Source organism: Neodiprion lecontei, chromosome 6, assembly GCF_021901455.1.
Source record: "Neodiprion lecontei isolate iyNeoLeco1 chromosome 6, iyNeoLeco1.1, whole genome shotgun sequence".
NCBI classification, from domain to species: Eukaryota; Metazoa; Arthropoda; class Insecta; order Hymenoptera; family Diprionidae; genus Neodiprion; species Neodiprion lecontei.
The window spans coordinates 7,735,267-7,763,065 of record NC_060265.1 but is presented as its reverse complement, the minus strand read 5'-3'; the positions used below and the strand labels follow the sequence as shown (position 1 = coordinate 7,763,065).

Here is a 27,799-nt window from a genome sequence, read left to right as displayed (position 1 = left end):
GTTAAGATTTACGAATTTATTGGCGTGGTAATTTAATCACCGTGAATGATATCGCTCTCAAGGTGCGTCGAAGGTCAGGAACGATATCTTGATAGCTGCACTGAGAAAAATTTCATTCGTTGTAGTAACTAGGAAAATTGAGTAAAACAGGTATCGTTAAAAAAACTGTTTGAATATTGCTGGAATTACGAAAAACGAGGTACGCCTAACCATTTTGCGCTGTCGTCTATCCTTTTTTTGGTAATTGCAGCACAAAGTAAGTTTGTTCGGTTTACTCTACTTTTTTAGTTAAATAAGGCTTTATCATCGATTTATCGTTGTACAAGCATTAAATTTTCGCAACAGTTGCAAGAAAATGTAGCAACAGTGATCGTAATGAGAAAGAATAGTAACGGATAACAGACTTTCCGGTAACAGCTAGAAAACTAATTTTCATTTTTTACCTTGGAACTGTATTTTTCGATTGTGGTAAAAAATGAAAATAGTTAAGGACTGAGCGGTAACCGGAAAAAAAATTTCTCTCATTGTCAGTGTGCTTATTCTGACTGATCTTTCCTTGCTAGGAGATGAAAAATCATAAAAAAAAAAAAAATAAAAATCCACCTGCATCGCGAAACTTTATACCTACGTGCAAAGAATGCGCATGGACAGGTTTTCGTCTAACACAGCTCTTGTTACTATCGCGAAAATCAGACGCGTTTCGAGTTTCATCTCGACGCCAAGAACACCGTCAGGCTTATTACAGTGTAAGCTATTATACGTGGTGCATTACGAGAAACCAAGGTTAACTTCTGGAACAATTGATACGTGCCTCTTTGGTTACGTGTTTGGAAAAGTCGCGGGAGGCGTACGTCAAGTGATGGCATCGATCGTATAAATAAGGCTCGTTGCTATCAATAAACATATGACGTATTAGTATACCGTGGGCATGTTTACATCCCGCACTATTTCCGTTCGTGCCGCGTTGAAACAATCATGCACAGGTAGGTAGGTTTATACATATAACAGGTGCAAAGGCGGAACTGCGATTTTTCCGAAACAAACAACACTGCAATTACGTGTCGTCTATTTTTGAAGAAATTTTCAAACCGTGACTGCTAATATACGTATTCTTTGGTACATCGTCAAAACTGTATTATCATGAATCATTTCGCTAAGATTTGCCAAATTTTGTTGTTTTCTTTTCATTTTTCTTCCCCTCCCCCCAACAATATAGTACTCTTGGAGTGGACTGTAAGGTTTGAACCCCTTCAACGTACATTTTTATTTGTTTAGTTCAACTTAATTACTATTACCTATGATACAACCGTTTTATGCAAAATTGTTTGAACTTTAATGAATAAAAAAAAAAAAATCCTGCTAGCCTTAATAGAATCTGAGATATTTGACGTTAATTTCCACTGGGTATTGTTTACAGTAATTGCCACGAAAGGTACAAGGTTTGGATGCTTGCCCGTCAGGGATTAAACGAGCGCTGATACTTAGAAATGTGTTCAATCCTTGATCAGTCAATTTCTTGGACTTTGAACGACCGAAATTTTGAACTCTTGCCAATGGTACCGCGACACGGGTGACAAAATTCGGTTGAATAGTATAAATAACTGCGATCACAATCGAGTCCCAGAAATATATTAGGTTTTCCATTTTTGAGCTTAAAAAATTTTAGTAGCGCTACCCCGAATTCGATAAATTTTTAAGCAGTACGCGTCTTACTGTCCGAGGTTTGAAGATTTGCGAAAGCTTCGAGAAACCTGGTGTTTCAGCTCTCACTCTTTTCCTGTGAAAAAAATTAAGCCCCATGTAGGGAAATTGACCGAATGACGTGTATTTCCGTCGGATTGAAAAATCGCGAGAAGCCGGTTATGAGAGAAGTCTAAAACGTCGGAACGGGACTTGAATGAATGACGTCACGGAGTAATAAGACTTTTTTTGTCTTCTCATTGTTCCAAAATAGTCCTGCGGGGGTTTGGCGAGTGGGCGGTACGAGATTCTGGATCCCCTGGGCGAGAAACACATGCTCGAATTAACATTATCACACCGTCTTATTAATATGCATCGTAGACCAGATGAATCAACGTTGACCACAGCCAAGCGGGTCGTACTTCAAGTCCGTAAAAGACCCGATGGGCGTGCTTTAGACGTTTCGTAGTGTGCGTGTGCGTGCAATGCGAGTAAATAGTATCAGAGGCTCGAAGATTATTATAATAATGCAAGATAAACAAGAGTTTTGCCAAATATGATTCGACCGCGGTTTCGCGATCAGAGCCGAGAGCAAAGTTCTCTTTACCATTCGTTTGTGTTCCACGTAAAATGTAAATCATTATCCATCCACGCGGTAGGTTATATATTTATAAGGTATTGGAGGAACAATTCGAACGCCATTAAACATGCATCACGGTGTCGATACTGTGGGCGAAACGCTTCGGGGATCTAAACTCCGAGGTTAAACTCTCGGCATTCTGTGACGACTAATTTGTGCGTGACCTCAGCTACGATTCACGTCGACGATCGTGACGTCACATCCAACAACTACCAACGCGGCAGACGTTGGATCCGAAATAGTCTTGGTCGTCTTGGAGGCACGCCGATCGATCTTCGCTTCCAAAACCGTTTTGTCGGGCAAATTTTGTCGGAGTTGTTCTTTGCAGTCACGCTGTTGCATCGATAACTAAACCACAGTCACAGACGATGATAAGAATATGAAAATTTTGTGAAGTAAACATTTCATATTGTGCGTTGATTCTCGTTTTAATTGTCATTGAATAATGGGGCGCGAGATCTTAATCCAGTCTTGAGGAAATCTGTAAAATTGGTAAAAAAATATTCTTCCTCATAACATAGACAAGAGTCATCCAAATGTAATTAAATTCGTTAAAAAACTGTAAGATAGATATTTTCGTATATTCTTTCGTACAATTCGTGACTATCTAATCAGTTTGTGATAAACTAAATTAAAAACAAAAAAAAAAAAAAAAACCAGAGCCGTGGAGTGCAGCTGCAACAAGATTTGAAAAACTGGTCAAAAATATGGACCAAAATTAGAAAGAGCGAATAAAACAGCGACGGGTTGCGAATTACGTGGGAGAATTCTCGGGCCGTTCGTGATATCTCGTGTTGCGAGTTAAAAGCGACGGAGAACGGAATCCGAACTGCGGAGGCGTTATCAAGGAGCCCGGAGACCCTTATATGGATCTGGGCCGTTTGATTTACTTGCGGAATATCTTGTTCGTCGCACTTTTTTAATTCGCTGTGTAGATCGCGCCTAACGGATTCGAACGTAAAGTTTGCAGAGGCGTACGAAGGGAGAAGATATTTTGCGACCCATCAGTGGCGGGATTTTGTAAAAATGAAGGGGACTGGCTGGCTGAAAGTATAAAATTTGAATTGATTTTATTACGAGATAGTCATGCGTCGAGTACTTATCAAATTATTATAATATTCCGAACTACGAAGAATTTCATAGGAAAGCTTGGATATCGATGCATCGTTTAAAATCACATTAATATTGGTGAAAATCTAATAGAAGTTTATTTGATTTCGATATACGACGATTCCTTTTATTCGGAAGACTATTTTGTACTGTAAATTCTTGAAGTTGATTGTTTTTTTTTTTTACCTAAGTTAATTGAGTATTGCCACTCGCTAATTTTAATGAACATTGGTGCAATGTCACGAAATTAAATATTCAACGATGCGAATGTGATAGAAAAAGTGTTCTATTGAATTTTTGGAAAATAGTCTTCTGAATAAAATGAGCCATCGTAAAATGAAATCACACGAACAACATACAATCCTAGGGTAAAAAAAATACATCCGCGAGGGTAAATTCTACCAACGTCGCGTCTTTGGCCTGAGTTAACCCGCGATGAAGTCGAACAAAGGGCGAAAGTCCGAAAACGCGATCAATCAAACGGAGCAAAATTGGCGAACGGTAATTTCGGGGAGATTGATCGACCGCGTGGTTGTAAAAGGTGAAAATTATCACCTCGGCAGGTAGAATTATCCCGCCCGTATCCTCGGCATCCTCGTTACCCTGTATTCGGTTCTTAATTAAGATTCAAGTTACGATCGGTATCTCGCCTCAAAATCGTGCCAAAAATTCCTCAGACCCGGCTGCCGGTGCAGCCTCGCGACCTTAGCCTTCGACTCAATTTTTATTCGTCCTCGCCGGCGCAGCCAGAGGCCAGAATTCTAGCGCAGCTTTAAATGTTGCGGCATCATTTTCCGGCCAATATATCCGGCCCGATCGGAAACTGCGAGATATACCGACGAGAGAATTCCGCGATGGAATTGCAGCCGCGACCAGACGATCTTTTGCCGAATTTCCGCCGATGGAGAGAAAAATTCGCGATTCAGTGGCGTCCGATCTGATTCAAAATTTTTTTTCTATTCGCTTTTTGTCTCCTCCAAGGCGATTCGAAATGGGACACCGGCGTTTGGCATGTGCGGGAAAATAAGAACCAAACCGACTCGGGCATCGTGCAACTGCTGTATCCTCGCTGCCGCGGCTATTATTAGCTAAAGAAAATTTCAAACATCCACGAATCCGAGGCCTCGGATCAGTGCCACGTGACTTTGGTCACTTTGTACGAAGTGCGTTTCTAGGTACCTTGTACTCGAGAAAAATATGTAGGTAACCATACATCACGTAGTGCACACGAAAATAGTTGTACGTACATAGTTTCACATTTTGCAATCTGCAGTTTGCTGATTAACCGCAGATGATGAATCCGTCTTTCATCTCTGAGATTATTTATACTTTGCTCAGACTTGTGAGAAAAAAACTAGGACTTTAACAGTAATTAATCAAAGATAATTATTCCGACCGATTGTCGATTATTGTTAGTATAATTGTGGTGATTTTTGATCGATTTGAAGAAATTCCTGTTGATCGATAACGTTCAACGATAGCCGAAATTCTTTCTTGCAAAATATTGAGTTCGTTTTTCCACACGTATTCGACGTAACGCGACAAGTAATTATACAGTGATTTTACGAGTTTGAAAGTGTGCGCGAAGAATAGAACGAATAAGAAAGAAAAAAATATCTGTGACAGATGTATCGCAAACAACGTGGGTGTGAAGTTTGTCCGGTAATGCGATACACCTGAAAGCACCATATTGCACAACCCGTCCGCATCCTGAATATCTCGTGTTTAGAGCGGAGAACGTGTCATTGGATTACGTATAGAATTTATTTGCATCTGATGACATTGACCAGTCCGCGTGTGTAACCCTTGCATGTATACACAAACGGACATCATATATAATGTAAAAGCGTAGCTGTTATACATTGCTGTTATACATTGCTCGCCGATTCTGTCGGTACGATCTATTGTGCCTCGTTCTGCGCAGAGCTAACGCGATGATTTACAACGTTCTTTATTGTAAATAGGCTAGCGCGATTCTCTCGAAAGAGATTTTTTACAATGCGAGTAAAGATCTTCGCGGATCTTCGAGAGGTCAAGTCTGAGGACAAACTGCGCAAATAGAATGGCGCGATATAATTGAACGATAGTTACGTACGTACGAATGCTCGGAAAGACTGTCTAGATCCTAGTTTCGGAGTTTTTTTTTTTTTTTTTTTTTTTTTTTTTATACATTTGACTTACCTACTCAGAATTTTCAGTTTGACTTCAGGACGAATTATTCGAATTATTCGAACGAATGAATTCAAAATGTGGATACCAATTCACAGCACGCCAGAAGGTATAAATTAGCAAGGCTGCAATAGTGCAACAGTTATACGGATGACTCATGGTCAGGAAGGTTCGGTGGCGATAGTCCAACAAAAATTTAACCCACCAAATATATAATGCACATACTCCTACCTACTTTCTTACAATTGGCGCTACTTGTGTGGGATCTCAGATTTGATTACCCGAGTTGCGCATCGTTAGGCGAGAACTGTTGCTCCTTGGTTTTGCGAATTGATTTGTTGATTTGCTTCACAACTTTATAGATAGCACGTGAACAAGGCTAATACCTCCGAAACGCATTTCCTCATAAGTTTTGTTGTGTATTTTTGAACGATACTGGATCGTGTATAGCCGATTAATAAGTCAATGACAACGCGTTCAGAGGTAACGAATAAGATGTTCATTGATTTCAAGGAACCGTGTTTATTTCGCGCGCTGATGGCGTAGTTTGAAAAAAGCGGTTTTAACATGGCCGTCACCTTACAGCTTCGTTTAGTGCGCCGTGTGCTAAACGACTTGTTAAACATCGTACACGCGTGTAACTACAGTTGCGTGTAACAAGTCGTGCGAGTTGGAATAAAATATAGGCAAATTTAATAAAGAGTAGATTCACAGGTTGGTATTATTTTTATATGTAAACTAATCGGTAAAACAATGTAAAATTCATTCTCATTTCTCGCATGACACCTTTCAGAACTGAATACCTTGGGGACTATTTTTTTTTATCCAATACCACAGGTTAGTTTAATCCCAAGTCGAATGATATAAGAAATTGGAAAATTATTAAAGTCGATATCGTTACGCAAGTGCAAAAGCTTTTCCTGTGGAAAGCTGCATGATAAAATTGTGATACTTACTTCAATCACAGCTGATACGGGACGTAATTAGCTTAATACCTATCCTTTTGTCAAAATTATAATTTGTTCGCGGCAGAAGAGGTTTTGTTGGATATCTACTTTTCGGAAGTAACAGGTCACTTTTAATTTGTTACTTTCGAAATTCCTGGGATTGATTGTCCGTCCGATACCGGTGATCTAGTTTCACAGTCCTAATACTTGTATTGCTGTATGTTACGACACACTTTTTCATTCGCTCATACGCTACTGCGATATAACCGACGTCGTTTGCTACTTACTTATGCTAATGTGTAAGCTACCAATCAACTGTTTCACTGACCTCGAAGCCAAGCTGATTTGACGCCTGCTAACATCACGATTTTACCAGTCATTTTATGATTACAGCGTTTAACTCGCTTGAATTCGCGAAAATTTACGTGAAATATGTGAAATAATTGAAACAATTCGAACTCACTTTATAAGACAATGATTGATTCTGCATAATTTCGGTTTTCACCCGAGTCTTAATAACCGTAACAAAGACTTGGGCTCGGGAGCTCGTTTCAGCCGATCAAAAACAGCTAGACTGTTAATATTTATTCTTGCTTGGTTAAGTATACACATATTCCCCTGACATCCATTTATTAATCGAAATCCCGTGAAAATTAAATGTTCGCTTTCTTAATTAACCTTATGTAACAAACATATGTATTTACGTGTAGGATTGTCGTTTATTTACTCTTAAGCCAATCTTAATGTATTGGACCAAGCAAAAAAAAAAAATCTTCTTGAATAATAATATTATTTTAGATCAATTCTTTTGACGAATTCAACAAATTCTTACTTTCTGTGCATTCTACTGAATTTGTTATTGTTATTACGTAGGTATACGAGTTTAGATTGTTATTTTATTACCACAAGGCCTCGCAACATTTGTCTCGTACAGTACAATTCTTTACGGTAAAGTGAACAACTATTCGTCAAATTCTGAACCAACAACTTTGCTTCGAATGAGAGGCATTATTATTAGGAATTGGTTCATTACTCCAAGTTGAGGTGTATCTAGTTCCTTTAAAGACAGTCGTTACCCACAAGCACGCAAGCCTTAAGATATACTTGTTGCCTCTCCTACTCGACGAAAAAGGGAGGCTAGAATGGCTTCAGGATAAAAGTTATTATTAAGTAGGTTTGAATTTTATGAAGTTTGGTACTGCCATGTGTGTCCATCTGACAAGTTTTCCCTATCAGCGCTGGTCTCATTGAGTATGACAAGTATATCCTTATTCTTAACAATAATAAAACAATGAATTTGGTTGAAAATTAAACGGATAACCGAATTATCCTTCAAACTTAATTCGTATCTTCTCCCAATCCGAGGGGCGGAGTCTTTCACCTAGATCCAAAAATCGTTGCAGCTTGGTATTGACGAAATCGACAACCATCGAGAGTTTCATCCCGTAGTAAATGAAAGATCTGAAATAACGAGAAATGTGAATTCAGGTACGGTGACTTGTTATATCGATAAAGATGACTCTCATTTTCATTCTGTGGTTCTGTAGAGAGAAAATGATGGATTGAAAAAATTGGAGCTCACTTCATAAGACAGTGGTTGATCCATGCTTTGTAAGATAGCGACGAGTAGAGCCGCGGCATTTTCAGATCAAGAATTTCGCAAACGAAAAGAACGGAAGTTTCGAAGCTGATGTACGGTAAAATGAGTTTGAAACCATCGAATACACATCTCGTCATGTGCTCCCACTCAGGAGTCACTTCTCGCAAATTAGGCTTCACCCAAACATCGAGAAAATCATGACTCAATTGTTGAATTTCGTGGAGAGTGCCACGACAAAAGTTGTACCTAAAAAATAAGTTGCTGGCTTACCATTGCTGACGATAAAACGCAAACAGTGCATCATATACATTTTTGCTCGACTCACTCATCTTCCGCTCCCAGCTGGTAGCCGATGCTTCTCCACAAATGACAATAAGCGTCAAGATCTTCTTCCGTCGCGTCATGAATTCCGAAATACTGAGGGTAGCAGATGACCAATCCAACAAGTTGCCATTGCGTGAACGACATTTCAAACTGATTGAAACCCTTGGGTCGATCAGGATCGTTCGGCTTCACCAGAAAAGGACACTGACCGACCGCAGGGGTTTCACAAGCCTCGGAAAAATCTTTCAGCAACATGTCACGCGACGGACACGACAGGTTTGGAATTTTTACCGCATTGTCCGTTTCTTCGGTTGTGGAAGCATCGACCATGTGTTTTACGGCAGCGTGGGACGCTCTAACAGCCAAAATATCCTTCCAAGCTTTCGTTCCTTTGGACCAGGGATCGTAACAGTACCAGTGATGAAACCGTATCGCCGCGGATGCCCACCTTGAATTTTTCCAGAAACGGGAATTAATATTATCGACATGACTTTTTTCTTCTTTTTTAACAAGCTTTTCAGCGACAGCGTTTACTGAAGAAACGCTGACAGTATTTACAGGCGGTAACTAGGAGTACCTTTTCATGGCCGTAAAACGTGTGCTGGTCTTTCCAGTCAGAATCATCAGCTTGAGTGTGTCCTGAAAGGTGTACGTGCACATCAGGGACAGCATCTCGGCAAGGTATAGTGAAAAACTGTGGTCCCGAGCAAATTTCTGACCGCGCCGTAGCTTTTCCATGTCAAGCCAGTCGGGCTTCCGGTCAGCGGGTCTTTCGCAGTCTCCGGGACGAGACATTCCCGTCATCATGTGCAGTAATCCGTCCGGTATTGCCTTCAAAAATTCTCGCAACTCTTCGACAACCGATTCCAGGCGTTCGTCTTCGGACTTTTCGAACGCCTTCGTCTCCGGAGTCTCGATCTTCGCCTGCGCTTCTCTGGCGCTGTTCAAAAGATATTTTCTCAAGCACTTGTCACCTGCGAGCTTGCGGAGTATCGCCTCTCTGTCGTACGTTTTGGTTGCCGATGACGATTTCATCGCGTCAATCCCGTTCGTCTTTTCTTTATCGTTAGGTGTCAGAGTGTCGCGATAATCTTCTAATTTCCGAGACGTCTCCGAAATGTCGCTCTCCTTCACGCCACCAGAAATCGACATTGCATCGCTTTCGAGCGACGATCTTGAATGTGAAAGAATTCGTTTCACGTAGCCGTCCTCTTCAGCATCCGAAAATTCGTTCTGCACTTCACAGTTCATAATTGACTCTTCATCCCCCTTCATGTTTCTTGATATCCTTTGACGGCTAGAAATTGAAAGCGTTTAGATAAATAATCTGTCACGGACGACTATCTATGGGCCAGTTTTCACCAGTGATTTATAGCTTTTCTCTATTCAACGAAACGACTTACCAATCACATTCACTGGTCGAGTTCCGTCCAAGTTTTGACGGTTTATTGTTCACAACCAGCAGTGATAATAGGCAGAGTAAAAAAATTCATGCGAAGTAATATAAAGTGGGGCTGAATTTATGTATAAACTAATGTAACAGTCTCCTTGACCTTAGGCATTTCCTTTCGCTGACCCCATGGAACAAACTTCAAACTTGCGCAGCAGTCAACGCCAATTGGACAGACTTACTGTGGCTCATTCCGGTTCGTGAATTCATAATTCTGATTTATACACGTATACGTATATACCAACTCGTTGGACTTGGGAGAATTAACAAATGAGCAGAGTACTAATTTATAATAATTGACGTTTTCTGGACACATGTTCTATGCTTCTTTTTCATTTCAGATACCTATTCAAATGCGCCTCTGAAACGGGAGCAATGAAAATACGTGCAATACAAGAATATATCTCCATGTAAATCAAGCACACCACACTTATTCAATTCTGCTAGGAGCACCACAACTACACTAAAGAAAGACTATAGCTAGAGGAGGGGGTTAATCAGAATCAACGTATAAATACTGCACATACATTATCGTTCTGACTTAAGCTATTCGGTGAAATACACATGACAAAACATGACAGAGGAATTTTGAAGGGGTTATCATTTTCTAGCCACCATTGCGTGAGCCTGAGTTTTGAGTCTAATTTTTGCTGATTACCGTAAACCCCCGCAGCATTCGTTTCATTGAGTGCAATCCTTCGTACAAAGTAACACCTTTCTCGTAATTCCGGACCACAAGCCTTGCTTCACTTAAGGTATTATCACTAATCCTCAAACGATGCACTTCATTCGAACGTATATACTTGCTACACAGGTACGAATTGGGATTTTGTTATTTTACTCACATATTGTAATATATTTATCATCCGGCTACGCGAAGGCAAATAAAAATCAGCTTATGCATGACGTATACTTGGGGGAATCGTCGTATTTAAAGTAGTGCGCAGTGGTACGAAGTCGCACCAGTGTACCGATTGAGCTTTAACAATTTACTCATCGTTCCAAGTTGTGGTGTGTATAACGCTAGCAAAGCAGAGTCACTGTCCAGTTGCTTCTCCTTCTCCAGAAAAAAGGGAAAGTAGCTATAAAAATTTACATCACGAACGACGTAATAGTTCGTTATGTAACAAGGGAATGGTCGACTTTTATTACCGTATTACATGTGGAACTTTTTGCCCAACTCGACTCTGGCTACATTATTGACTTAAAAAAAGTAAAGGTGTAGAAGCGGATCCAGGGCTGTAGTCCCTGGTGGGGTTGAACACAGATTTTTTTTTAACATTACTACTCTTACAATAAAATATATGCTGAAAATGTGTCCGAAGCACATGTATTTTAAATGGGAAAATTCACCATCTTATAGGCACAGGTAGAGTTGAGATAAAAATGTGAAAAAATTCGAGTTTTGTTTTTAAATTATTTAAAGTTGATTTGGATGGCGCTCCAGAAAAAAATCGTCAACACCCTAAATAAGGACCACTCTGGTATAACGTCTAACATCGGTAACGAGCACAATTTTCGTGAAAATATTAGAGTCGTGTATGGCAATGCGTTGTGCTGTTCAAGACTAAGGTTAGCAGAACAAAGAGTTCACAGTCGTACCTTCTTGTCCCTTCGCTTTCGTTCTTTATCTCTTCTCAAACGTTACAAAAATGTTGATGTTCGCCGTGCTTCCTGACACGCTGCAGCAAAATCGCCAATTCTAAGCCACATCGAGGAATCATTGCAGTTAATTGAATAAATTGAATAGCGCGGGCTTCTTCCTACTTCCTCTTGTACATTTCCGTCACATTCACGCAACTAGTCTCACCAAGTGCCATATACCGAGAGGCGAGAGCTGAGATGTTACATGAATTTCCGGAAAATATGCGCTAACATGGAATAACATGCTACTTTCGTCCCGATCTTCTGATAAAAACAAGTTAACGTTATGGTTGAGTCGGATATAAATTTTTTTTAAAATACGATTCACTCTTGTGTTGGTTTTGATTTTATTAATTTGGATATCGTAGTGTGAGCCCATCATAAACCCTTCCGTTACCCCAGCCCTGATACCATAGATTATAATAATTATACCGTTACACCCTTATATTAATAAAATGATCAAGTTCTTTCAAAATTTAGCATGTAACTCCCAAACTATCCCTCAAGCTTAATTCGTATCTTCTCCCAACTCGAGGGACGGAGTCTTTCGCCATGATCCAAAGTTCGTTGCAACTTGGTATTGACGAAATCGACAACCATTGGGAGTTTCATTCCGTAGTAAAACAAAGACCTGAGATAAAGAGAAAAGTACATTAGGATATGGTGACTCGTGAAATCCGTAAAGATGACTTTAATTTTCATTCTGATCTGTGTTTTCTGTAGCGAGAAAATGATGGATTGAAAAAATTGGAGCTCACTTCATAAGACAGTGGTTGATCCATGCTTTGTAAGATAGCGACGAGTAGAGCCGCGGCATTTTCAGATCAAGAATTTCGCAAACGAAGAGAAGGGAAGTTTCGAAGCTGATGTACGGCAAAGCGAGTTTGAAACCATCGAATATGCATCTCATCATGTGCTCCCACTCAGGGATCACTTCTCGAAAATGAGGCTTCACCCACATCTCAATAAAATCGTGACCACATTGTCGAATTTCGTCGAGAGAGCCGCGGCAAAAGTTGTACCTGAAAAAAATTGTGGGTTCAATATTGTCGACGCGAAAAAACGATCGATACGTCGCACACATTTTCGATTAACTTACTCATCTTCCACTCCCAATTGGTAGCCGATACTTCTCCACAAATGACAATAAGCTTCGAGGTCTTCTTCCGTAGCGTTATGAATTCCGAAATGCTGAGGGTAGCAGATCGCCAGCCAGACAAATTGCCATTGCGCAAACGACACTTCCAATTGATTGAAACTCTTGGGTCGGTCAGGATCGTTCGGCCTCACGAGAAAAGGACACTGACCGACCGCAGGGGTTTCACAAGCCTCGGAAAAATCTTTCAGCAACATATCATGCGACGGACACGACATGTTTGAAATTTTTGCTGCATTGTCTATTTCTTCGTTTGTGGAAGCGTCCAATCTACGTTTCGCAGCAACGTGCAAAGCTCTTACAGTCAACATGTCCGTCCAACCTTTTGTTCCTTTGGACCAGGTATCGTCGCAGTACCAGTGTTGAACCTTCAACGCCACGGAGGTGTACCTTGGGGTTTAAAAAAAAAAAAAACAGGAATCAATATTATGAACACGATTTTTTTCTGCTTTCTTAACAAAACTTTTCAGTGACAGTGCTTACAGGCGATGATTAAGAGTATAATTTACCTTTTGAAGGCCGTAAACGGCGTGCTGGAATTTCCAGTCAGAATCATCAGCTTGAGCGTGTCCCGAAAGGTGTATGCACACATTACGGAGACCATCTCGGCAAGGTATAGTGAGAAATTGTGTTCCCGAGCAAATTTCTGACCGCGCCGTAGCTTTTCCATGTCAAGCCAGTCGGGCTTCCGGTCAGCGGGTCTTCCGCAGTCTCCGGGACGAGACATTCCCGTCATCATGTGCAGTAATCCGTCCGGCGTTGCCTTCAAAAATTCTCGCAACTCTTCGACAACCGATTCCAGGCGTTCGTCTTCGGACTTCTCGAACGTCTTCGTCTCCGGAGTCTCGATCTTCGCCTGCGATTCTCTGGCGCTGTTCAGAAGATATTTTCTCATGCAATTGTCACCTGCGAGCTTACGGAGTATCGCCTCTCTGTCGTACGTTTCGGTTGATGATGACGATTTCATCGCGTCAATCCCGTTCGTCTTTTCTTTATCGTTAGGTGTCAGAGTGTCGCGATAATCTCCTGATTTCCGAGACGTCTCCGAAATGTCGCTTTCCTTCACGCCACCAGAAATCGACATTGCATCGCTTTCGAGCGACGATCTTGAATGCGAAAGAATTCGTTCCACGTAGCCGTCCTCTTCAGCACCCGAAAATTCGTTCTGCACTTCACAGTTCATAATTGACTCTTTATCCCCCTTCATGATTCTTGTTATCCGCTGTCGGTTAGAATTTGAAAGCGTTTAGATAAATAATCTGTCACGGACGACTATCTATGGGCCAGTTTTCACCAGTGATTTATAGCTTTTCTCTATTCAACGAAACGACTTACCAATCACATTCACTGGTCGAGTTCCGTCCAAGTTTTGATGTTTCACTGTTCACAACCATCAGTGACAATTGTCGACACAAAAGCTTAAGCGAAAAAATGTCAAGTGGGGCTTAATTTATGTGCAAGTTAATTCAACAGTCTCCCTGACCTGAGGCATTTCCTTTCGGTGATTTCACAAAACAGACATCAAACTTGCACAGCACTCAACGCCAGTTGAAGAGACTTACTAGTAGCTCATTGCAGGTTCATAAATACGATCGCTTGGAGCTACATTTAAAAATATAAATTGCATTAAAAAATATTGGCACGTCGTGGTTGCAGTTTTTTAATAGTTGACCAAATTTTAAAACAATAAATATTATTCATGCACGTATACGTATATCGAATCGTTACACTTGGAAAATTGAATAATTTGGCCGAGAACTGATTTATAATGATTAACTTTTTTTCTCGTATGTTTTTTCCTTGGTTCTTTCGCATTCCAGTTAACTGCTCAAATGCAGCTTCGAAACGTAACTACACATCACAAATTCGTATAATATAAGAATATTCGTAAATGATATACGCTGTAACGTTAAACTGTTCTTACCCTCAGTTGAGGGCGTACCGTTGACAGTTTGCCGCAAATCTCTAACTAGCCTGAATTCAAATAAACAATAATAAAAGATACTCGTTGGGCGCCAGACGCTTCAGCGTCAATTTTTAGACAAAAGGTACGGTACGATATGATAATAATTAGAAAATCTGCCGGTTAGGCTTACAATTAGGTACGGTAAAACAAAGTGGTAGAGTGACGGTATTCAAAGGCAGCTAGCGATAGTTAGATAAATAAACAAATAAACTGAAATCAAAGAAAAGAACAGGTCAATCAGTCGTACAATGTCGATTGGGTTTACAAGTTTCGAGGCAGCCAAGTCAGCTTACAAAAGTTAACAATAATCCACTTGGTCTTATTTAACAAGTCAACATCAATTAATATATCGAACAATAGTGTTTCGCAGGATTTACGGGAGAATAAAGTCAAACGACAGCTTTTAACAAAGGATGACAGTTAGCAGAGAAAATTGCGCGTAGGTCGAATTACCGAATTTTTGTTTCTGTTTGAGAATGGGCAAAATTTACGAGGAGCAACATATTGAATTATGAAAATACCAAGAGTCAAAAAGTCGAATTTTTCAAATGTCAGACTCGTGCCTTTTTTGAAAATTTACGAACCCGAATTTATCAACAACGACAGACCAAAGCCTCGAAAAGTCGAAATTCCGAAACTCACTAACGTAAGACAGAATGGACAAAATACCGAAAGGTTGCAAGACGTGAGAAACACGTTTATTCTTTCCAAGTTGCAGCTAATAAACGGGGTTACGCGTTTGTAAAGTGACACGAGGGCGCTGTCGCGATTACGGAACGCGATTTAATTACTGTAATAACGTCTTGAATAAATTGAACGTACGAGAAAAAAGATATACCGTGTTATTAAAAATATAATGCCTGTTCCTTTGCGTTCTTTTTTTCGTTCATGACACGGACGATTGTCAAATACAATGGGATAATCTTGATAAAACTAGCATCGAGTTGACGAATTTCACAAATTCCGAAGTCTCGGGTGATTCGGTATTTCGTCATTTTGCAGATCAAGATTTTGCTCCTTCTGAAGTTTAATTTCCGACAAACAATATTTTCGTTTTTCGGCAGTTCGAAGTATTAGTCGCTCTCAATTTTTAATTTCGGAACTTTCATTATCGATATATTGACATTACCACATTCTGCGCTTTGTTCATTCGGAATGATGCCGTTAGTTCTGAAAATCTTTTTTCGGATAAAAGAGCGTTACCTTAAATGAACATTCGTGAATGTAGTTATTCTTCTGGGTGATTCATCGAAATTCGGTACACTGATCATTCGTTATTTCAAAGTTCGTACCTCGATAACTGCTACTGGAACGATAGATACGAATGGTAGATGAATGATAGGTGAACGGTAGGTGCTTTTCAAGGCGGAGCAGAGCTTGCACATCAGGTAGTCGGTAAATGAGGCCATCGGGAGAATAAATCGTCATCAGAGTTGTCGCCCTGGTACCTTGTTTGCTTGCGCCGAAGTGCGAAACACAGAGTTTATAAAGAAAGAATTGGTTACTAGTAATTTATCGTCTAGTTTGCATTCAGTTCGCTCGGAGTAACCCGCCAACGAAAAGTTGAAATCCTATACATCGTATACGTGATTATTCTGGGTCAATCTATTCGGTGAACTCAACACTGTACAACATGACAGCGAAGTTTTAGCGGAGTCATTTTCTGTTTGTCAGTCGTTTATTAATTACGAATAACGATTCGTTCCTGTTCTTCAAATCCCTGCGTTCACATTATTCTGCGATTTTATATATTGTATTGATTAATTATTTTCTGTTGATTTACAATCCTTGCTAATTATATCACAGTTTTACATTGCTTACTTTGATTCAAGTTTATGATTCATCGTTTCAGTTATCACGCTATACTATATAATACAATTTGTCTTAACCTTATTAAATATTTGTGTATTAAGTGTATCATACTTTTTTACAACTATGCGTATTGTAATTTACCGGAGTAACGCCCAGCGTGCAGAATACTTTTTTTGTAATAAAGATCCATCAGTGCTCTGCAGGATTAATATGACTCGTATTCCAAGCTCAAAACGAAATCAATGATCTTACTAAATTTCCTATAATATCTTCAGGCATCGCGGTTACAATTTGATTTGTCACATCTCAAGAATTATTAGCGATCCGATTCTCCGCCGTTTCTACATCTGGAAACCCAGGAAAATTGGAGAGCTTGATTCTTATTGCTTCGATGTCCTCGCTCGTGTATTTTTCGGCTCGATCTAAAATTCGGTTCAACAGAACATTGAACAAACTCTTCATTCCCGGCAGTTTGATCGTGCAGTAGAAGAGAGATCTGCAACAAACCGAGTGTACGATCAGAATATGCGTTCTTTCATGAACTAAAACAGATGCTGCGTGGAAATTTGAGGGTGAATTTGTAGAGAGGAAATTGGTTCCTAAACGCTTTATAAAATGTGATGAAAACTTTAAAATCCGTACTAAGAATTTGTAACTCATGACGCTGAGGGTCCCAGAAGAAAAAACAATCAACGTCTTTGGAATGGAATATTGAAATGAGTTTTCATTTCCAAAGAACTTTTTGTAAAATTTATGTGGTTTCACATACAATACATCGTAGTGGAGGTTTCGATATCGATTCAATTCCAGCGAAAAAAATATTCTCTTATCTCGAGGCCATTGAAATACTGAACGTACTTGCTGAGGTTGAAGTTGATCCAATCTTTGTACGACAGCGAAGCGTATAGCCGTGGCATCTGGAGATCGAGAATTTCGGTGAGGTAAAGAAGAGAAGTTTCGTAAGTGGCACCGGGTAGATAAACGCTGACCCCGGTAAATATGCACCTCATCATGTGTTCCCACTCGGGAGTTATAATCCGTAAATTAGGCTTGACCCAAGTCTCGAGAAAATCGCTACTCCGTTGTCGAATTTCTTCCAAAGTTCCACGGCAGAAGTTGTACCTGCAGTGACGAGAAAGGTCGTATTAAAAACGCCGCGCTGTGACATCTGGTGGCAAAACGACGCATCGTTCAAAATGCACCATATTTAATTTTAAAACATATTTTTCCACGTATTTTCCGCAGTCTATCGATTTCACGTTCAAAAACTGAAACACAGACAACTTGCACCGAGTTGTATCTACTTTCGTATACACGTAATCGGCGTAAAACGATCCGCTTGTAGATCATTTCTCGCCGCCATGTTGCTTAAGGGGACCTTATTGCGGTCTAGCGGGTGAGAATTTCACTGCTTTTGAAACAATTTTTTTTCAATGAAAGAAATGAACAATGTTATTTCAATTTTGTAGGTATGTCTTATTACTTATAAATTTTACAAAATTGGAAATCAAAGAAAAAAGAATAATTTTTTATTATTTAAAGAATGGCGCTGAAGTCGTCCCTTCGAAAAAAGTTAACCTTGCTGCTGTTAATCGATTTGGTTCTTCCGCCTATCTGAAATCAAAAAATTAAAAATGACCCTTAATTATTATGAGTATATCTATCGCAGGAACTGAAATGAAAGAAAAAAACAAATGACAAAATGGCGTATCGTCAAAATTAGAAGTCGGAAAACAGCCTGATTTTAACAATGTTTTGTTTATAAAAAAATTATAAATATTTGATGGAAAATTTTCGTTTTAGCCCCTGCGATAGCTGCCAGTGTACTCAATAACATATTATAGTTTCGGGATAGACGCGTTTAAAATTTCAAATAAGTATTTTCTCAAAAAAATTAGATTTAAACCTGTACTTACATTAATCTGCAATTCCAGCACCATACAACACCCCTTCAGTCTTCTCATACTCTTCTCTCATATTTTCACTACAACTCAGGTAGCAGCTGCTTTTCTACGAACAATAAAACTATTCACCTAGTGGACCGAGCCTTCTACTTACTTTGGCGCCGACCTTCAATGGGCTGTAAAACTTGAAATACTGTGAATATCATTACCAAATTTTCACAGTATATTCTTAAGATACTATACTTTCGAAATGTTGAAAAAAAAATAGATATTTCGAAAATTCTAGACCGCAAGGTCCCCCCAAACCACGTTTGCCGCCAACTTCACGCCGAAGAACGAATAACGCGGCAAATCACGGAATCTTTCGCTACTTACTCGTCCTCCATTCCCAGCTGATACCCGATGCTTCTCCACAAGTGACAGAAGGCTTCGAGGTCCTCGTCGGTCGCGTAATGAACGCCCAGGCACTTGGGGTAGGAAACTATGAGGCCAACAAAGCCCCATTGCGTCAAGGCCATTTCGGTCTGGTTTATGCCCTTCGGTCGATCAGGGCTGTTCTTCTCGATCAAGTAAGGACACTGGCCGATCACGGGGGCCTCGCAAGTCTCGGCGAAGTCCTTCAGCAGCATTTCCCTTGACGGGCACCACGCGTTTGGAATTTTCGCCGCCGCGTCTATCTCCGCGTTCGTAGAAGCGTCCAGTCTCCGTTTTGCGGCACCGTGCATCACCCTCACTGTCAAAATGTCCTTCCTGGCGGCTGATCCCTTCGCCCAAAGGTCCTCCGTGTACCAATGCCGAACCCGCAGTCCAGTCGACAGGTACCTGAAATTTTTTAACGTCGAAAACCCGGTTCAAATGATTTTTAGTCAGAATTTTTGTTCATTATTACTGTGTTCAAATCGCCGCAAATTTTACAAATTATTTATAATCACATGTTTTTTTCTGCTCCATACAGTTTTCAGATTTACTTTTCACTTGTCCGTGATTCTCTCACCCAAACTTGACTAATTTTCAAGTAGAATGTTTCCATCTTTTAGAGATCAAAGATAATGTACACCGTGAAAAATTGACGGTGTCAAATAATTGACCAGATGTGGCCGTTGTGGACTACTACAGAAAAATTTGTATGGCCAATTCGGAACTTGATCGTCGAGCAGCGTTAGATTGACGTGAAATTGTGTTGGATTAGCACCAAAAAATATTCTCTAAAAGTTCACATCCAAGTTTTTTTACAGTGTACTATTCGAAACATTTATTATTCATTTATTACGTCAGAAATTTACCATCAAATTAGAATTTATCGAAGGAGAGATTTTTTTCTCCTTGACACGTATCATGTAGCAGACTATGAAACTGAAAATGCTGAAACCGAGTTAATCCATTCGTTTGATTCAGCTACATCATTCTTGCGATTCAAAGAAGATTTGGTCAAACTCAATCAATTGGAACAGGCCAGAGAACTTTTAATATATTCAATTGAATATTCGATTTCAACTTATACAAACGCAACCATAACCATATATACATATAAATGTACATATTTAGGTCAGGCTCCGAGCGATTTCAATTTTCGGTCAAATTAGAGATAGATTTGACGGAACCTCCCAACGCACGAACATAAAAACTCGCAAAATTTTTTATAAATTGTTTTACGATATTGAATAGTGACTAACATTGAAAGGAACTGCATTTATAAGGTAATTCTGACAAAGTTTTTCGGCACAATGTCATACTTATCCTACAGCCTACAGAAAGAGTCTCAGACTCTGCGACACTTTTTCGTAGCTTCGACAAGCATATAAAAAAAAAAAAAAAAATTATTCAACGGTTATTTTATCACCTTTTGAAAGCTGTGAACGGGGTGCTGGACCTCCCAGTAATAATGAGCGGTTTTAGTCCGTCCTCGAAGCTGAAGAGAGCGAAGAGGGAGAGCATCTCGGAGAAGAATATCGAAAACATGTGTTCCTGAGCAAACTTCTGCCCTCTTCTGATTTTCTCCATGTCCAGCCATTCGGGTTTGAAGTCAGAGGGTCGGCCGCAATCGCCGGGCCGATTCCGGCCGGTCAGCAAGTGCAGCATCGAGTCCGGAATAGGTTTCGTCGCCTCGCGCAGCTTCTCGATCATCGATTCCCGGCATTCCTGGCTCAAAGTTGAAGCGTCGTACTCGAAATTGTCGGGAAAATCGGCGTATATATCTGAAGCCGATTTCACACCGCCATTTTTCATCCGCTCGACGGCCGCGATAAATCTGGCTTCCCGCGGATGGCCGGAACTCGCCAACTCGTACAGGATCGCATCCCTGTCGTAGGGGCCGCTTCCGCTCGTCTCGGCGCAAGGCACTTCCGGTGTTACGGTGTCGAGGCGGTCCAATGATCCCTGGGAAACTCCCACGAACCCGCTGTCGTTGTCGCTGTCGTCGATCTCCGTTCGTTCGCCATCCGACGATGAGAATATCCTCTTTGTCGACGCGACGTCTCCGAGCTCCTCGAAGTCCGAGGATTCACTCTCCGCCTTCGAGTCCTCGGGCGGGTTTCTTTCCACCTTCATTGTGCTCTTGATTTTTCGAATATTCCTCTCGTTGACGATTTATCAACGCTCTCGTTAACCATAGATCGGTAGATCGGATGATCGGTAGAAAATTTGACACCGAATGTCAATTCTGAAACACGTGCAGAGAAAATTTTTCATCACGGATTAATATTTTAGCTTCGAACGAGCTTCGAAGAAAATAATCACACCGAAGAGGTCACGTTTTTAGTTGCTTGAAGATATAAGATCCTGCCATACTTTTATCCTTCCGTCAAATTTATTTAACAAAATCATAGATTCAACTTTTTTTTTTGTGAAAATTTTATCGTTATATTCTTATAGTTTTCTTTAGGCTTTGTGTGGTTAATATTAACCAGGGCTTTGCCCCCACTCATTGTCAGAGCAATGCACCGCACGCCTCACTGTCAGATATTAAAATTCAAAATCTGTTCAAAATGGAACAATGAGTCTCGGGGTAAAAGACTTGATCTGTCATTTTCTGTAGTTACAAGTTGCCATAGTATTCACTTTTATTTAACAACGATCGGTATTTATCAACACGTAGGACTATGCAATTAATCGTTCTATCCATTAATCGATTCATCAACTTTTTTAGGTCAACGTTTTTTTTTTTTATCAATTGACTCGCTGCCCATTTCAATTGATTGTTCTTTAAACTGATGAGTAAATGTTTTTTAAATTCTACGAAAGGTTAATAAAACCTGATTCATGAAATGCCATAATTGTATAATAAGGTTTAAGAAAATTTATGTGAAAATGAAGTCGAGGTAGATCCGAATTTTCGTATCCTTGTATAGATGTAACGATCGACCTCATCAAAGCATGTAATAACAACGATAATTATCGTAATAATAAGATCCGGATACCACTAAAAGCGTGAATATTAAATAAACCTGATATTTCTCACTCGCTATTCCTATTCACGTCAATTAATATTTCTATGCACGATCAAGTTATACGACGTATTTTCTTTTTCTGCGAACAAATGAATTCTCGTCACGTTAATCGCGCAGAACGGTTAACGCGACTCTCATAGCGCGAGCAAAACTGACTGTCGTTTTACTTTTGGCGAATCAAAGCCTAGCGTATCTCCCGTTCCTCGCCGACTAGACACGTCGACGTTTATCTCGGAGGAAGAGATTGCGATGGATTAGGGCAGCACCTGTCCGCAGATCGTTAATCGCGTTCCATGGGATTAAAATCGGGGAAAGGGTTCAAAGATCAGCTATTGATCAACCGCCGAGACCTTCCTAATTGAGAAAGAAAAAATTTAGGATCAACGAACGTCTCCATAGTTAATTGATTGGCCGATTTTCAATCGCAAGAATCGCTCTGTTTCAGCGGATCAGCTGAGATGTCATTGCTAGCAGTATCAGCTTAAAATACAATTAGCTCGTTACTTTATCTGCGCAAAGTGAGATGAGCGCGTGAAAAACATTGACACGTATAATTTCGCACGGACGATCATTTTTAGGTATTTCAAATTAACGGTCGCGATCTTCATCGAATTACGATTTCATGGAAAGTTTGAAAAAAAAATTGAAATATACGATTAAATCCTGGACTCCCGAGACATCGATCGTCCAAAAGTGGAGCTAAGACTAAATGATTTGTTACTTTTTTTTTTTCTTTTTCGTCTTGACACGCTTTGATTGCGCGAGTTCTACGCTAATGCGTAGATTTACACAGAAACGAGTTTTTGGCTAGAAGGAGTGGCGGTGACCGTTCGTCGTTCGTCTTAAAAAAAAAAAAAAAAAAAAGAACAAGAAGAAGAAGGAGAAGAAGAAGGACAAAAAGAGGAAGAAAAAATCCGCATAAAATCAGCGACGCACAGAACGGATCGAAACTTTACCGTGTCAATTTCAAATGAATTTTTGAAAGTTCTTAGAGACTTTCTCAATGGCTGCACACTTGTCACGATCTTGGGCACTTGACCGATAATGAATCAAACGATGCTTACGTAGATATCATGCAAGTGTGCGTTTAGACTTTGCGCGGTCTCGTTGAAATCAACAAATTATAAATCCAAACACTGAATTAATACGCAACACGGGGAACAGATTATAGTCGGTGATAATTTTTCACCTTAGGTTCCTACTTGTGCATGGATTATACATCTATACACGTATTCATACACATGAATATTAATCTTCTCGTCAGACAGCCATCCCAAACTAGAAGTAACGCACCGGCAGGTTGTTGGATAAAATTTTGAATACCTGATAGACCTGAAAAACCCTGAACGGATAAAAAGGGTCACAACGCCAATGAAGTATATTGGAATGCTTCGGTGTGTGAAACCAACATAAGCGTAACTAAACTAAACCGCCTTGGATACGATTCGGTGTATAACATAACGATTCTAGAGCGTAAAGGTCAACAGAATTAGCAGCAAAAACAATTAGCGGCGATACGAAGGAACTGAAAATAAGAGGATCAAAAACGCGTTCAATAAAACATCTCGCAGAAGGGAAAACTGGGACAAAGCGAACAAGGTGATGTGTTAACTGTTATTAACACTTCAGCTTAGTGGAAGCGAGGGGTCCGTTGCAGAGGAAAAGGAAGACGGAGTATCGGATGGCAAAAGTAAATGAAACTTGGAAAACCGCGAGTCGTGACAACGACTTAAACTAGTATGAATACAAAGAACGCGCGGGGGTAAAAAACGGAGACGTCAGAGTACACAATTCGGCACTGGAAACTATACGCCATTATCGTCAGTCGTATTAAAAAATTCGTCATTATTCTACGCGGTTTGAGCCTACATTTCCTCGAGCCCTGCAAACCTAGAAATTGTCAATTATTGAGAAACCGGAAGCCGCAGCTCCTCCTTATTTAAAGAGCATAATTAAAAGAGGCTGTAATTGCCGGCAAAAGTAAAAATTGAAAAAGAAAATGGAGGAGGACAAGTTTTTTTTCATTCTAATCGCTCGAATTCATCTCTGAAAATTGTTTTGTTTAAGATAAAGAAAAATTGAATTCACAGCCTTTAGTCCGCCTCTTAATATTCAATATTCTTCGACACAATTGTCTCATCGCGGAAGATGATAGAGAATTGTTTTGTGATCTAGCCGAAAACTGGGTCGCGACTTTTTCCCTCCTTACTACCGTAGCGCGGTTTACGCGGTTTCGTGCCGCTGGTCCCGTTTCCGCGTTATTATACGCAGCTCGTCGAGCACCATTATGCTCACAGAAAACGCGGATCGCCGTGCGGCGTCGAGGCGGAAAATCTGCACGAAAATGACAAATCGAACTGTGTTCTCCAACGACAATTATTGGCAAGGGGGGATAAATTTTGGAAAGACTCACGGTACTCGTGTAACGGCTACCTATCGCGGATGAAACTTGGAAGATACAAACTCTGGCCGTGTGGTCGAACTCACCGAACAGAAGTTCACCTCAGACTAGCATGCGAGGAACAAACGGATCCGGTTGAGGCTCTGACGGTCAGAAACTACGGACATCAGCCTCGCCGAAGGTTAGCAACTCGCAGAGACTGACATCGGGCGAGATATGTATCACGAATCAGAAGGCGATATCGGCAACTCTATGAATTGATAGACGAGTCTTGCGTGATTTTATTTCCTTCTTATTTTTCTCCCCCACTCACTTTTCTTTCTTCTTCTCGTCACGGTTTACACCCGGCAATTTTCGCCATTCGCATAACGCCGCTCGACGTATGTGGTGGTCGGTACCTAATATAATATCTACTTGTACACAGTTTTTCCATTTTTTTTTCTGTACAAACCGTCGGCGGTAATTTGTATGATTTACTACGCGGTTGGATAAGCCACGGATAACGAGTCGAGTCTGCAAGCTATTGCGAAGTCGATAACTGTGCAAGTGAAAGATTCACGAGTAAAAGAAGAAACAAATAAAAAATAAAAATTAGTCGCGATCCGTATCGACGCATCTGCATTGATACTCCTAGTTTTTCGTAAAACTTGATTCTTCACAGATCGTGAGATCGAGCAATGACTTCGTAAATTATGTAACTTTGTCCAATTCATGGGAGTCAGGAACGACCTTCCTGCGTAATGTAAAAGGTACGATAACATTCTTAATCCAGCGATGCTACGACGTTCGAGTTGTTGCAAACAAGATATTACACCGTGTCTGATTGTGCCAGATACGCGATAGTCTTCGTGTAGATACACGAACCACGTGCGTGACGTTGGTGTCACGTAAAAACAATACTGCGTAATCTAATGACTGCGCTCTAGTGAGGAATGTCAATTAGAGCTGCGGATGTGTTCACGCAAAACGTGAAACTAGGAAAATTTTATTTCGGTTGAACAGGCAAGCGATCATGCGACGCGCACTTTGGATAGGCAGGTACGTCAACATTATCACACATACGCAGAAACCGGTTGCTGAGCCGCGACAGTGTTGTGTGAACTTAGAGTCGTGTAGTAAAAAAACTGGATTTTATTATGCGGAATAGTTGCTAATTGCCGAGCTGACCTTCGCTTATGGATACCGCCAACACGGCGGTCAAGAGTTTTAAGACTTACAAATTACTCAGGCAAATAATAACATTTGCTCAGCCTGCTAATGGTAAAATTGATGTCTAATTTTTCGCGGATAGGAAGGAACGATACATCGAATTTACTGTTCGCTGTTAGGGTACTTTTAATCATATCGCAATTGCGAGCAGCAAAACTTCTGCGAACGGTAAGGTAGTTGTTTTTTTTTTTTTCATTTTTTTTCATTTCATCTTCTTTCTCTCCCGTCACAGCAGGAACGCAACCGATTCAATGATTGGATTGCGAAATGAATCGCACGCAAGAATTTATACGTACAAGTGCTTCGGAAATGACAGCGGCTTCGTCTTGGAATTATTGCATTACGTAACGCGAACTGATAGCCTTGGATCGTGTGACAGGTGCTAATTCCAAACCGATTTTATGATTATGCGAGCGTTGGGTGATGAGTCCGTTGGAACATGACGAGATCATCTTTCTACAATTCGGGTTCGATCTCGCATTGATTAAAGTAATCGTTCGTTGAATCGCAGTGCGATAAGTAATCCGAATGAATTCGCGCGTCTCACGCTCTCGCAGATCGACAAGAATTTTTAAGAACCATGGGTATCGGTACCATTGAAGAAAAAACCGTCCACTCGGAGTTGAAATTTGAATGTCGAGATTTTGCCGAAACGGACGAGTGTGTACCTTGTAGCTGGTACTTCGGTGAAGGACGCGTGCTTATTTTCTCTCAGCTGCATTAAGTTTTAGATTGAAATTTGTTTTTATGTTTACACAAATATTAAGTGCCCCGAACACACGCTTTTAACTCTAGACGATGATTGAATATTTCAAATTTATCACGTCACAGATCAAATATTCATTTATTTATTCGTTTCAGGTGTAACCGCCTTGTTGTGCAATTACTTTTTATTATTCATTGGAGACCGTTGTCAACAATTACGGAATTTTTGGAAAGTAAAGAACATCCGAGATTTCACGTGAAGGCAGAATCTAGGATTTTTACTCACAATCAGCTTTGTTGCAGGCAAATCATCGTTAAAATACAAACGGCAATACCTTATAACGCGAACAATTCTATACCTTGGAATATTATATATGTAATATGTACACATCTTTTGCGCAGTCGTTGACTCGGCTCGGCATGTGACTGCAAAGTCAACAAATGACAATGAGATTTATTTCGCATTACGCACTAAGGTAGTAACAGCTGCGATCTAGATTAAAATAACACCGACGAATAGTAAAATGTCCGAGCTCTGCGAACTTCGGTGAATTATTGAAAGGGAACTTCTGACTTGAATTTTTCCATACATTTAACACTTCGACACTGCAAATATTAAGCACCACGTCCTCCTCTTCGTATTTCACGCTCATCCGTTTCAACGTTCATCCGTGAAGATTAACTTCGTAATTTCAATTTCAGTGGTTCGACATTTTCTCGGATCGTCTTGTCCGCTTTTACGAATATCACAATGTTTAAATCGACGTAAAGTACAGCGCACGATGACAGGTTATAACGCAAGTTGAGACTAGACTTTCATCTAGCGTTATTGTATACAAGATTCGAGTAATAATTACGGGCAAGCGATAGCGGTATCGCTCATTCAGACACAATATCGCCGTAACTACTGCGTATATTATATTTTATACCTACCGGTTAACCGCGCGGAGCTTTCACAGCAGTTCGACTTCCGGTCAAAGTAGCCAATCACTTCTTGTCCGACTTCCGGTCCTCCTCGATTCCTTCCTCAGTGACATTTATAAGCGAACGACGAACGCGAGATAAAAGATGGGCAAAAGCTCAGAGCCAGGTTTCGGAAAGCACCGAATCACCGTCGTGGAATCCAACGAAACGACGGAACGTATCGCGTCAAATTGACGGAAGCTAACGAGTCCGTCGACGCAGCGTCGCGTCGTGAATGTTGCTGCAACGGATCGAAACCGAATCGCACTGCAGCCAACGAAGGAGTTGAGATTGAACTATTCCGTGCCCATGCCGTGGAGAGGCGGCGCGGTGACTGGGGCGGAAAATGTATGCATGAAAGGTAACGAGAGAGAAAAGAGGGAAAAAAGGCTCGGCGAACGAACGGAGGGAAAAAGCGAATATTACAGACGGACGTGCTGCCGGATGCTGGTGCGAAGCGACACTGCAGCCTCTGGCAAGGCGATCACCGTTTTTCACTCCGTCCTCCGTCAGGTCAGAAGGGATTCCACATTGCCAGCGTTAGAATCGACCGACCCTCGTCTACTCGACGACGGCACATGACCCAGAGCATGCGCCCTGTCGGCCGAACAACAAAATTAGACTCGCCTTAAGCCTTAAATAATTCACTCTGTGCTTGTGTATCCGGCACGTG

At 40.6% G+C, this 27,799-nt stretch overlaps 3 protein-coding genes and 1 long non-coding RNA gene across 9 annotated transcripts; 1 reads left to right on the top strand and 3 right to left on the bottom strand.

Annotated features, from left to right (window-relative positions):
* Positions 1-927: 927 nt before the first annotated feature.
* Positions 928-10,976, top strand: LOC124295084. 2 transcript variants are annotated; one of them, XR_006904976.1, is made up of 3 exons: positions 928-983; positions 10,029-10,116; positions 10,262-10,976. It is a non-coding gene; the product is annotated as an uncharacterized LOC124295084 (long non-coding RNA). The 2 variants fall into 2 exon arrangements; XR_006904977.1 differs by lacking the exon at positions 928-983 and adding an exon at positions 2,210-2,812.
* On the bottom strand, positions 6,307-10,902 carry LOC107227276. Of its 2 annotated transcripts, none has more exons than XM_046743420.1 (5): positions 10,766-10,902; positions 9,048-9,767; positions 8,472-8,918; positions 8,129-8,392; positions 6,307-8,007 (listed from the first exon to the last, which is right to left on the bottom strand). In XM_046743420.1, exons 2-5 carry the CDS (start codon positions 9,743-9,745, stop codon positions 7,872-7,874), a joined length of 1,545 nt encoding a protein of 514 aa, XP_046599376.1. In that variant the 5' UTR covers positions 9,746-9,767; positions 10,766-10,902; the 3' UTR covers positions 6,307-7,871. The 2 variants fall into 2 exon arrangements, with proteins under 2 accessions (XP_046599376.1, XP_015523869.2); XM_015668383.2 differs by lacking the exon at positions 10,766-10,902 and adding an exon at positions 9,874-10,034.
* A 918-nt stretch (positions 10,977-11,894) lies between the features above and the next one.
* Positions 11,895-16,203, bottom strand: LOC107227277. Of its 2 annotated transcripts, XM_015668384.2 has the most exons (5): positions 14,056-16,203; positions 13,230-13,942; positions 12,664-13,110; positions 12,323-12,586; positions 11,895-12,195 (listed from the first exon to the last, which is right to left on the bottom strand). In XM_015668384.2, the coding sequence occupies exons 2-5, from the start codon at positions 13,925-13,927 to the stop codon at positions 12,060-12,062; spliced, it is 1,545 nt and encodes a 514-aa protein (XP_015523870.2). In that variant the 5' UTR covers positions 13,928-13,942; positions 14,056-16,203; the 3' UTR covers positions 11,895-12,059. The 2 variants fall into 2 exon arrangements, with proteins under 2 accessions (XP_015523870.2, XP_046599375.1); XM_046743419.1 differs by having other exon boundaries at positions 13,230-16,203.
* A 142-nt stretch (positions 16,204-16,345) lies between these two features.
* Positions 16,346-27,546, bottom strand: LOC107227269. 3 transcript variants are annotated; one of them, XM_015668370.2, is made up of 5 exons: positions 27,097-27,546; positions 20,243-21,061; positions 18,778-19,224; positions 17,357-17,620; positions 16,346-16,994 (listed from the first exon to the last, which is right to left on the bottom strand). In XM_015668370.2, the coding sequence occupies exons 2-5, from the start codon at positions 20,947-20,949 to the stop codon at positions 16,805-16,807; spliced, it is 1,608 nt and encodes a 535-aa protein (XP_015523856.2). In that variant the 5' UTR covers positions 20,950-21,061; positions 27,097-27,546; the 3' UTR covers positions 16,346-16,804. The 3 variants fall into 3 exon arrangements, with proteins under 3 accessions (XP_015523856.2, XP_015523858.2, XP_015523857.2); XM_015668372.2 differs by lacking the exon at positions 27,097-27,546 and adding an exon at positions 24,336-24,483; XM_015668371.2 differs by lacking the exon at positions 27,097-27,546 and adding an exon at positions 24,262-24,434.
* Positions 27,547-27,799: the final 253 nt, after the last annotated feature.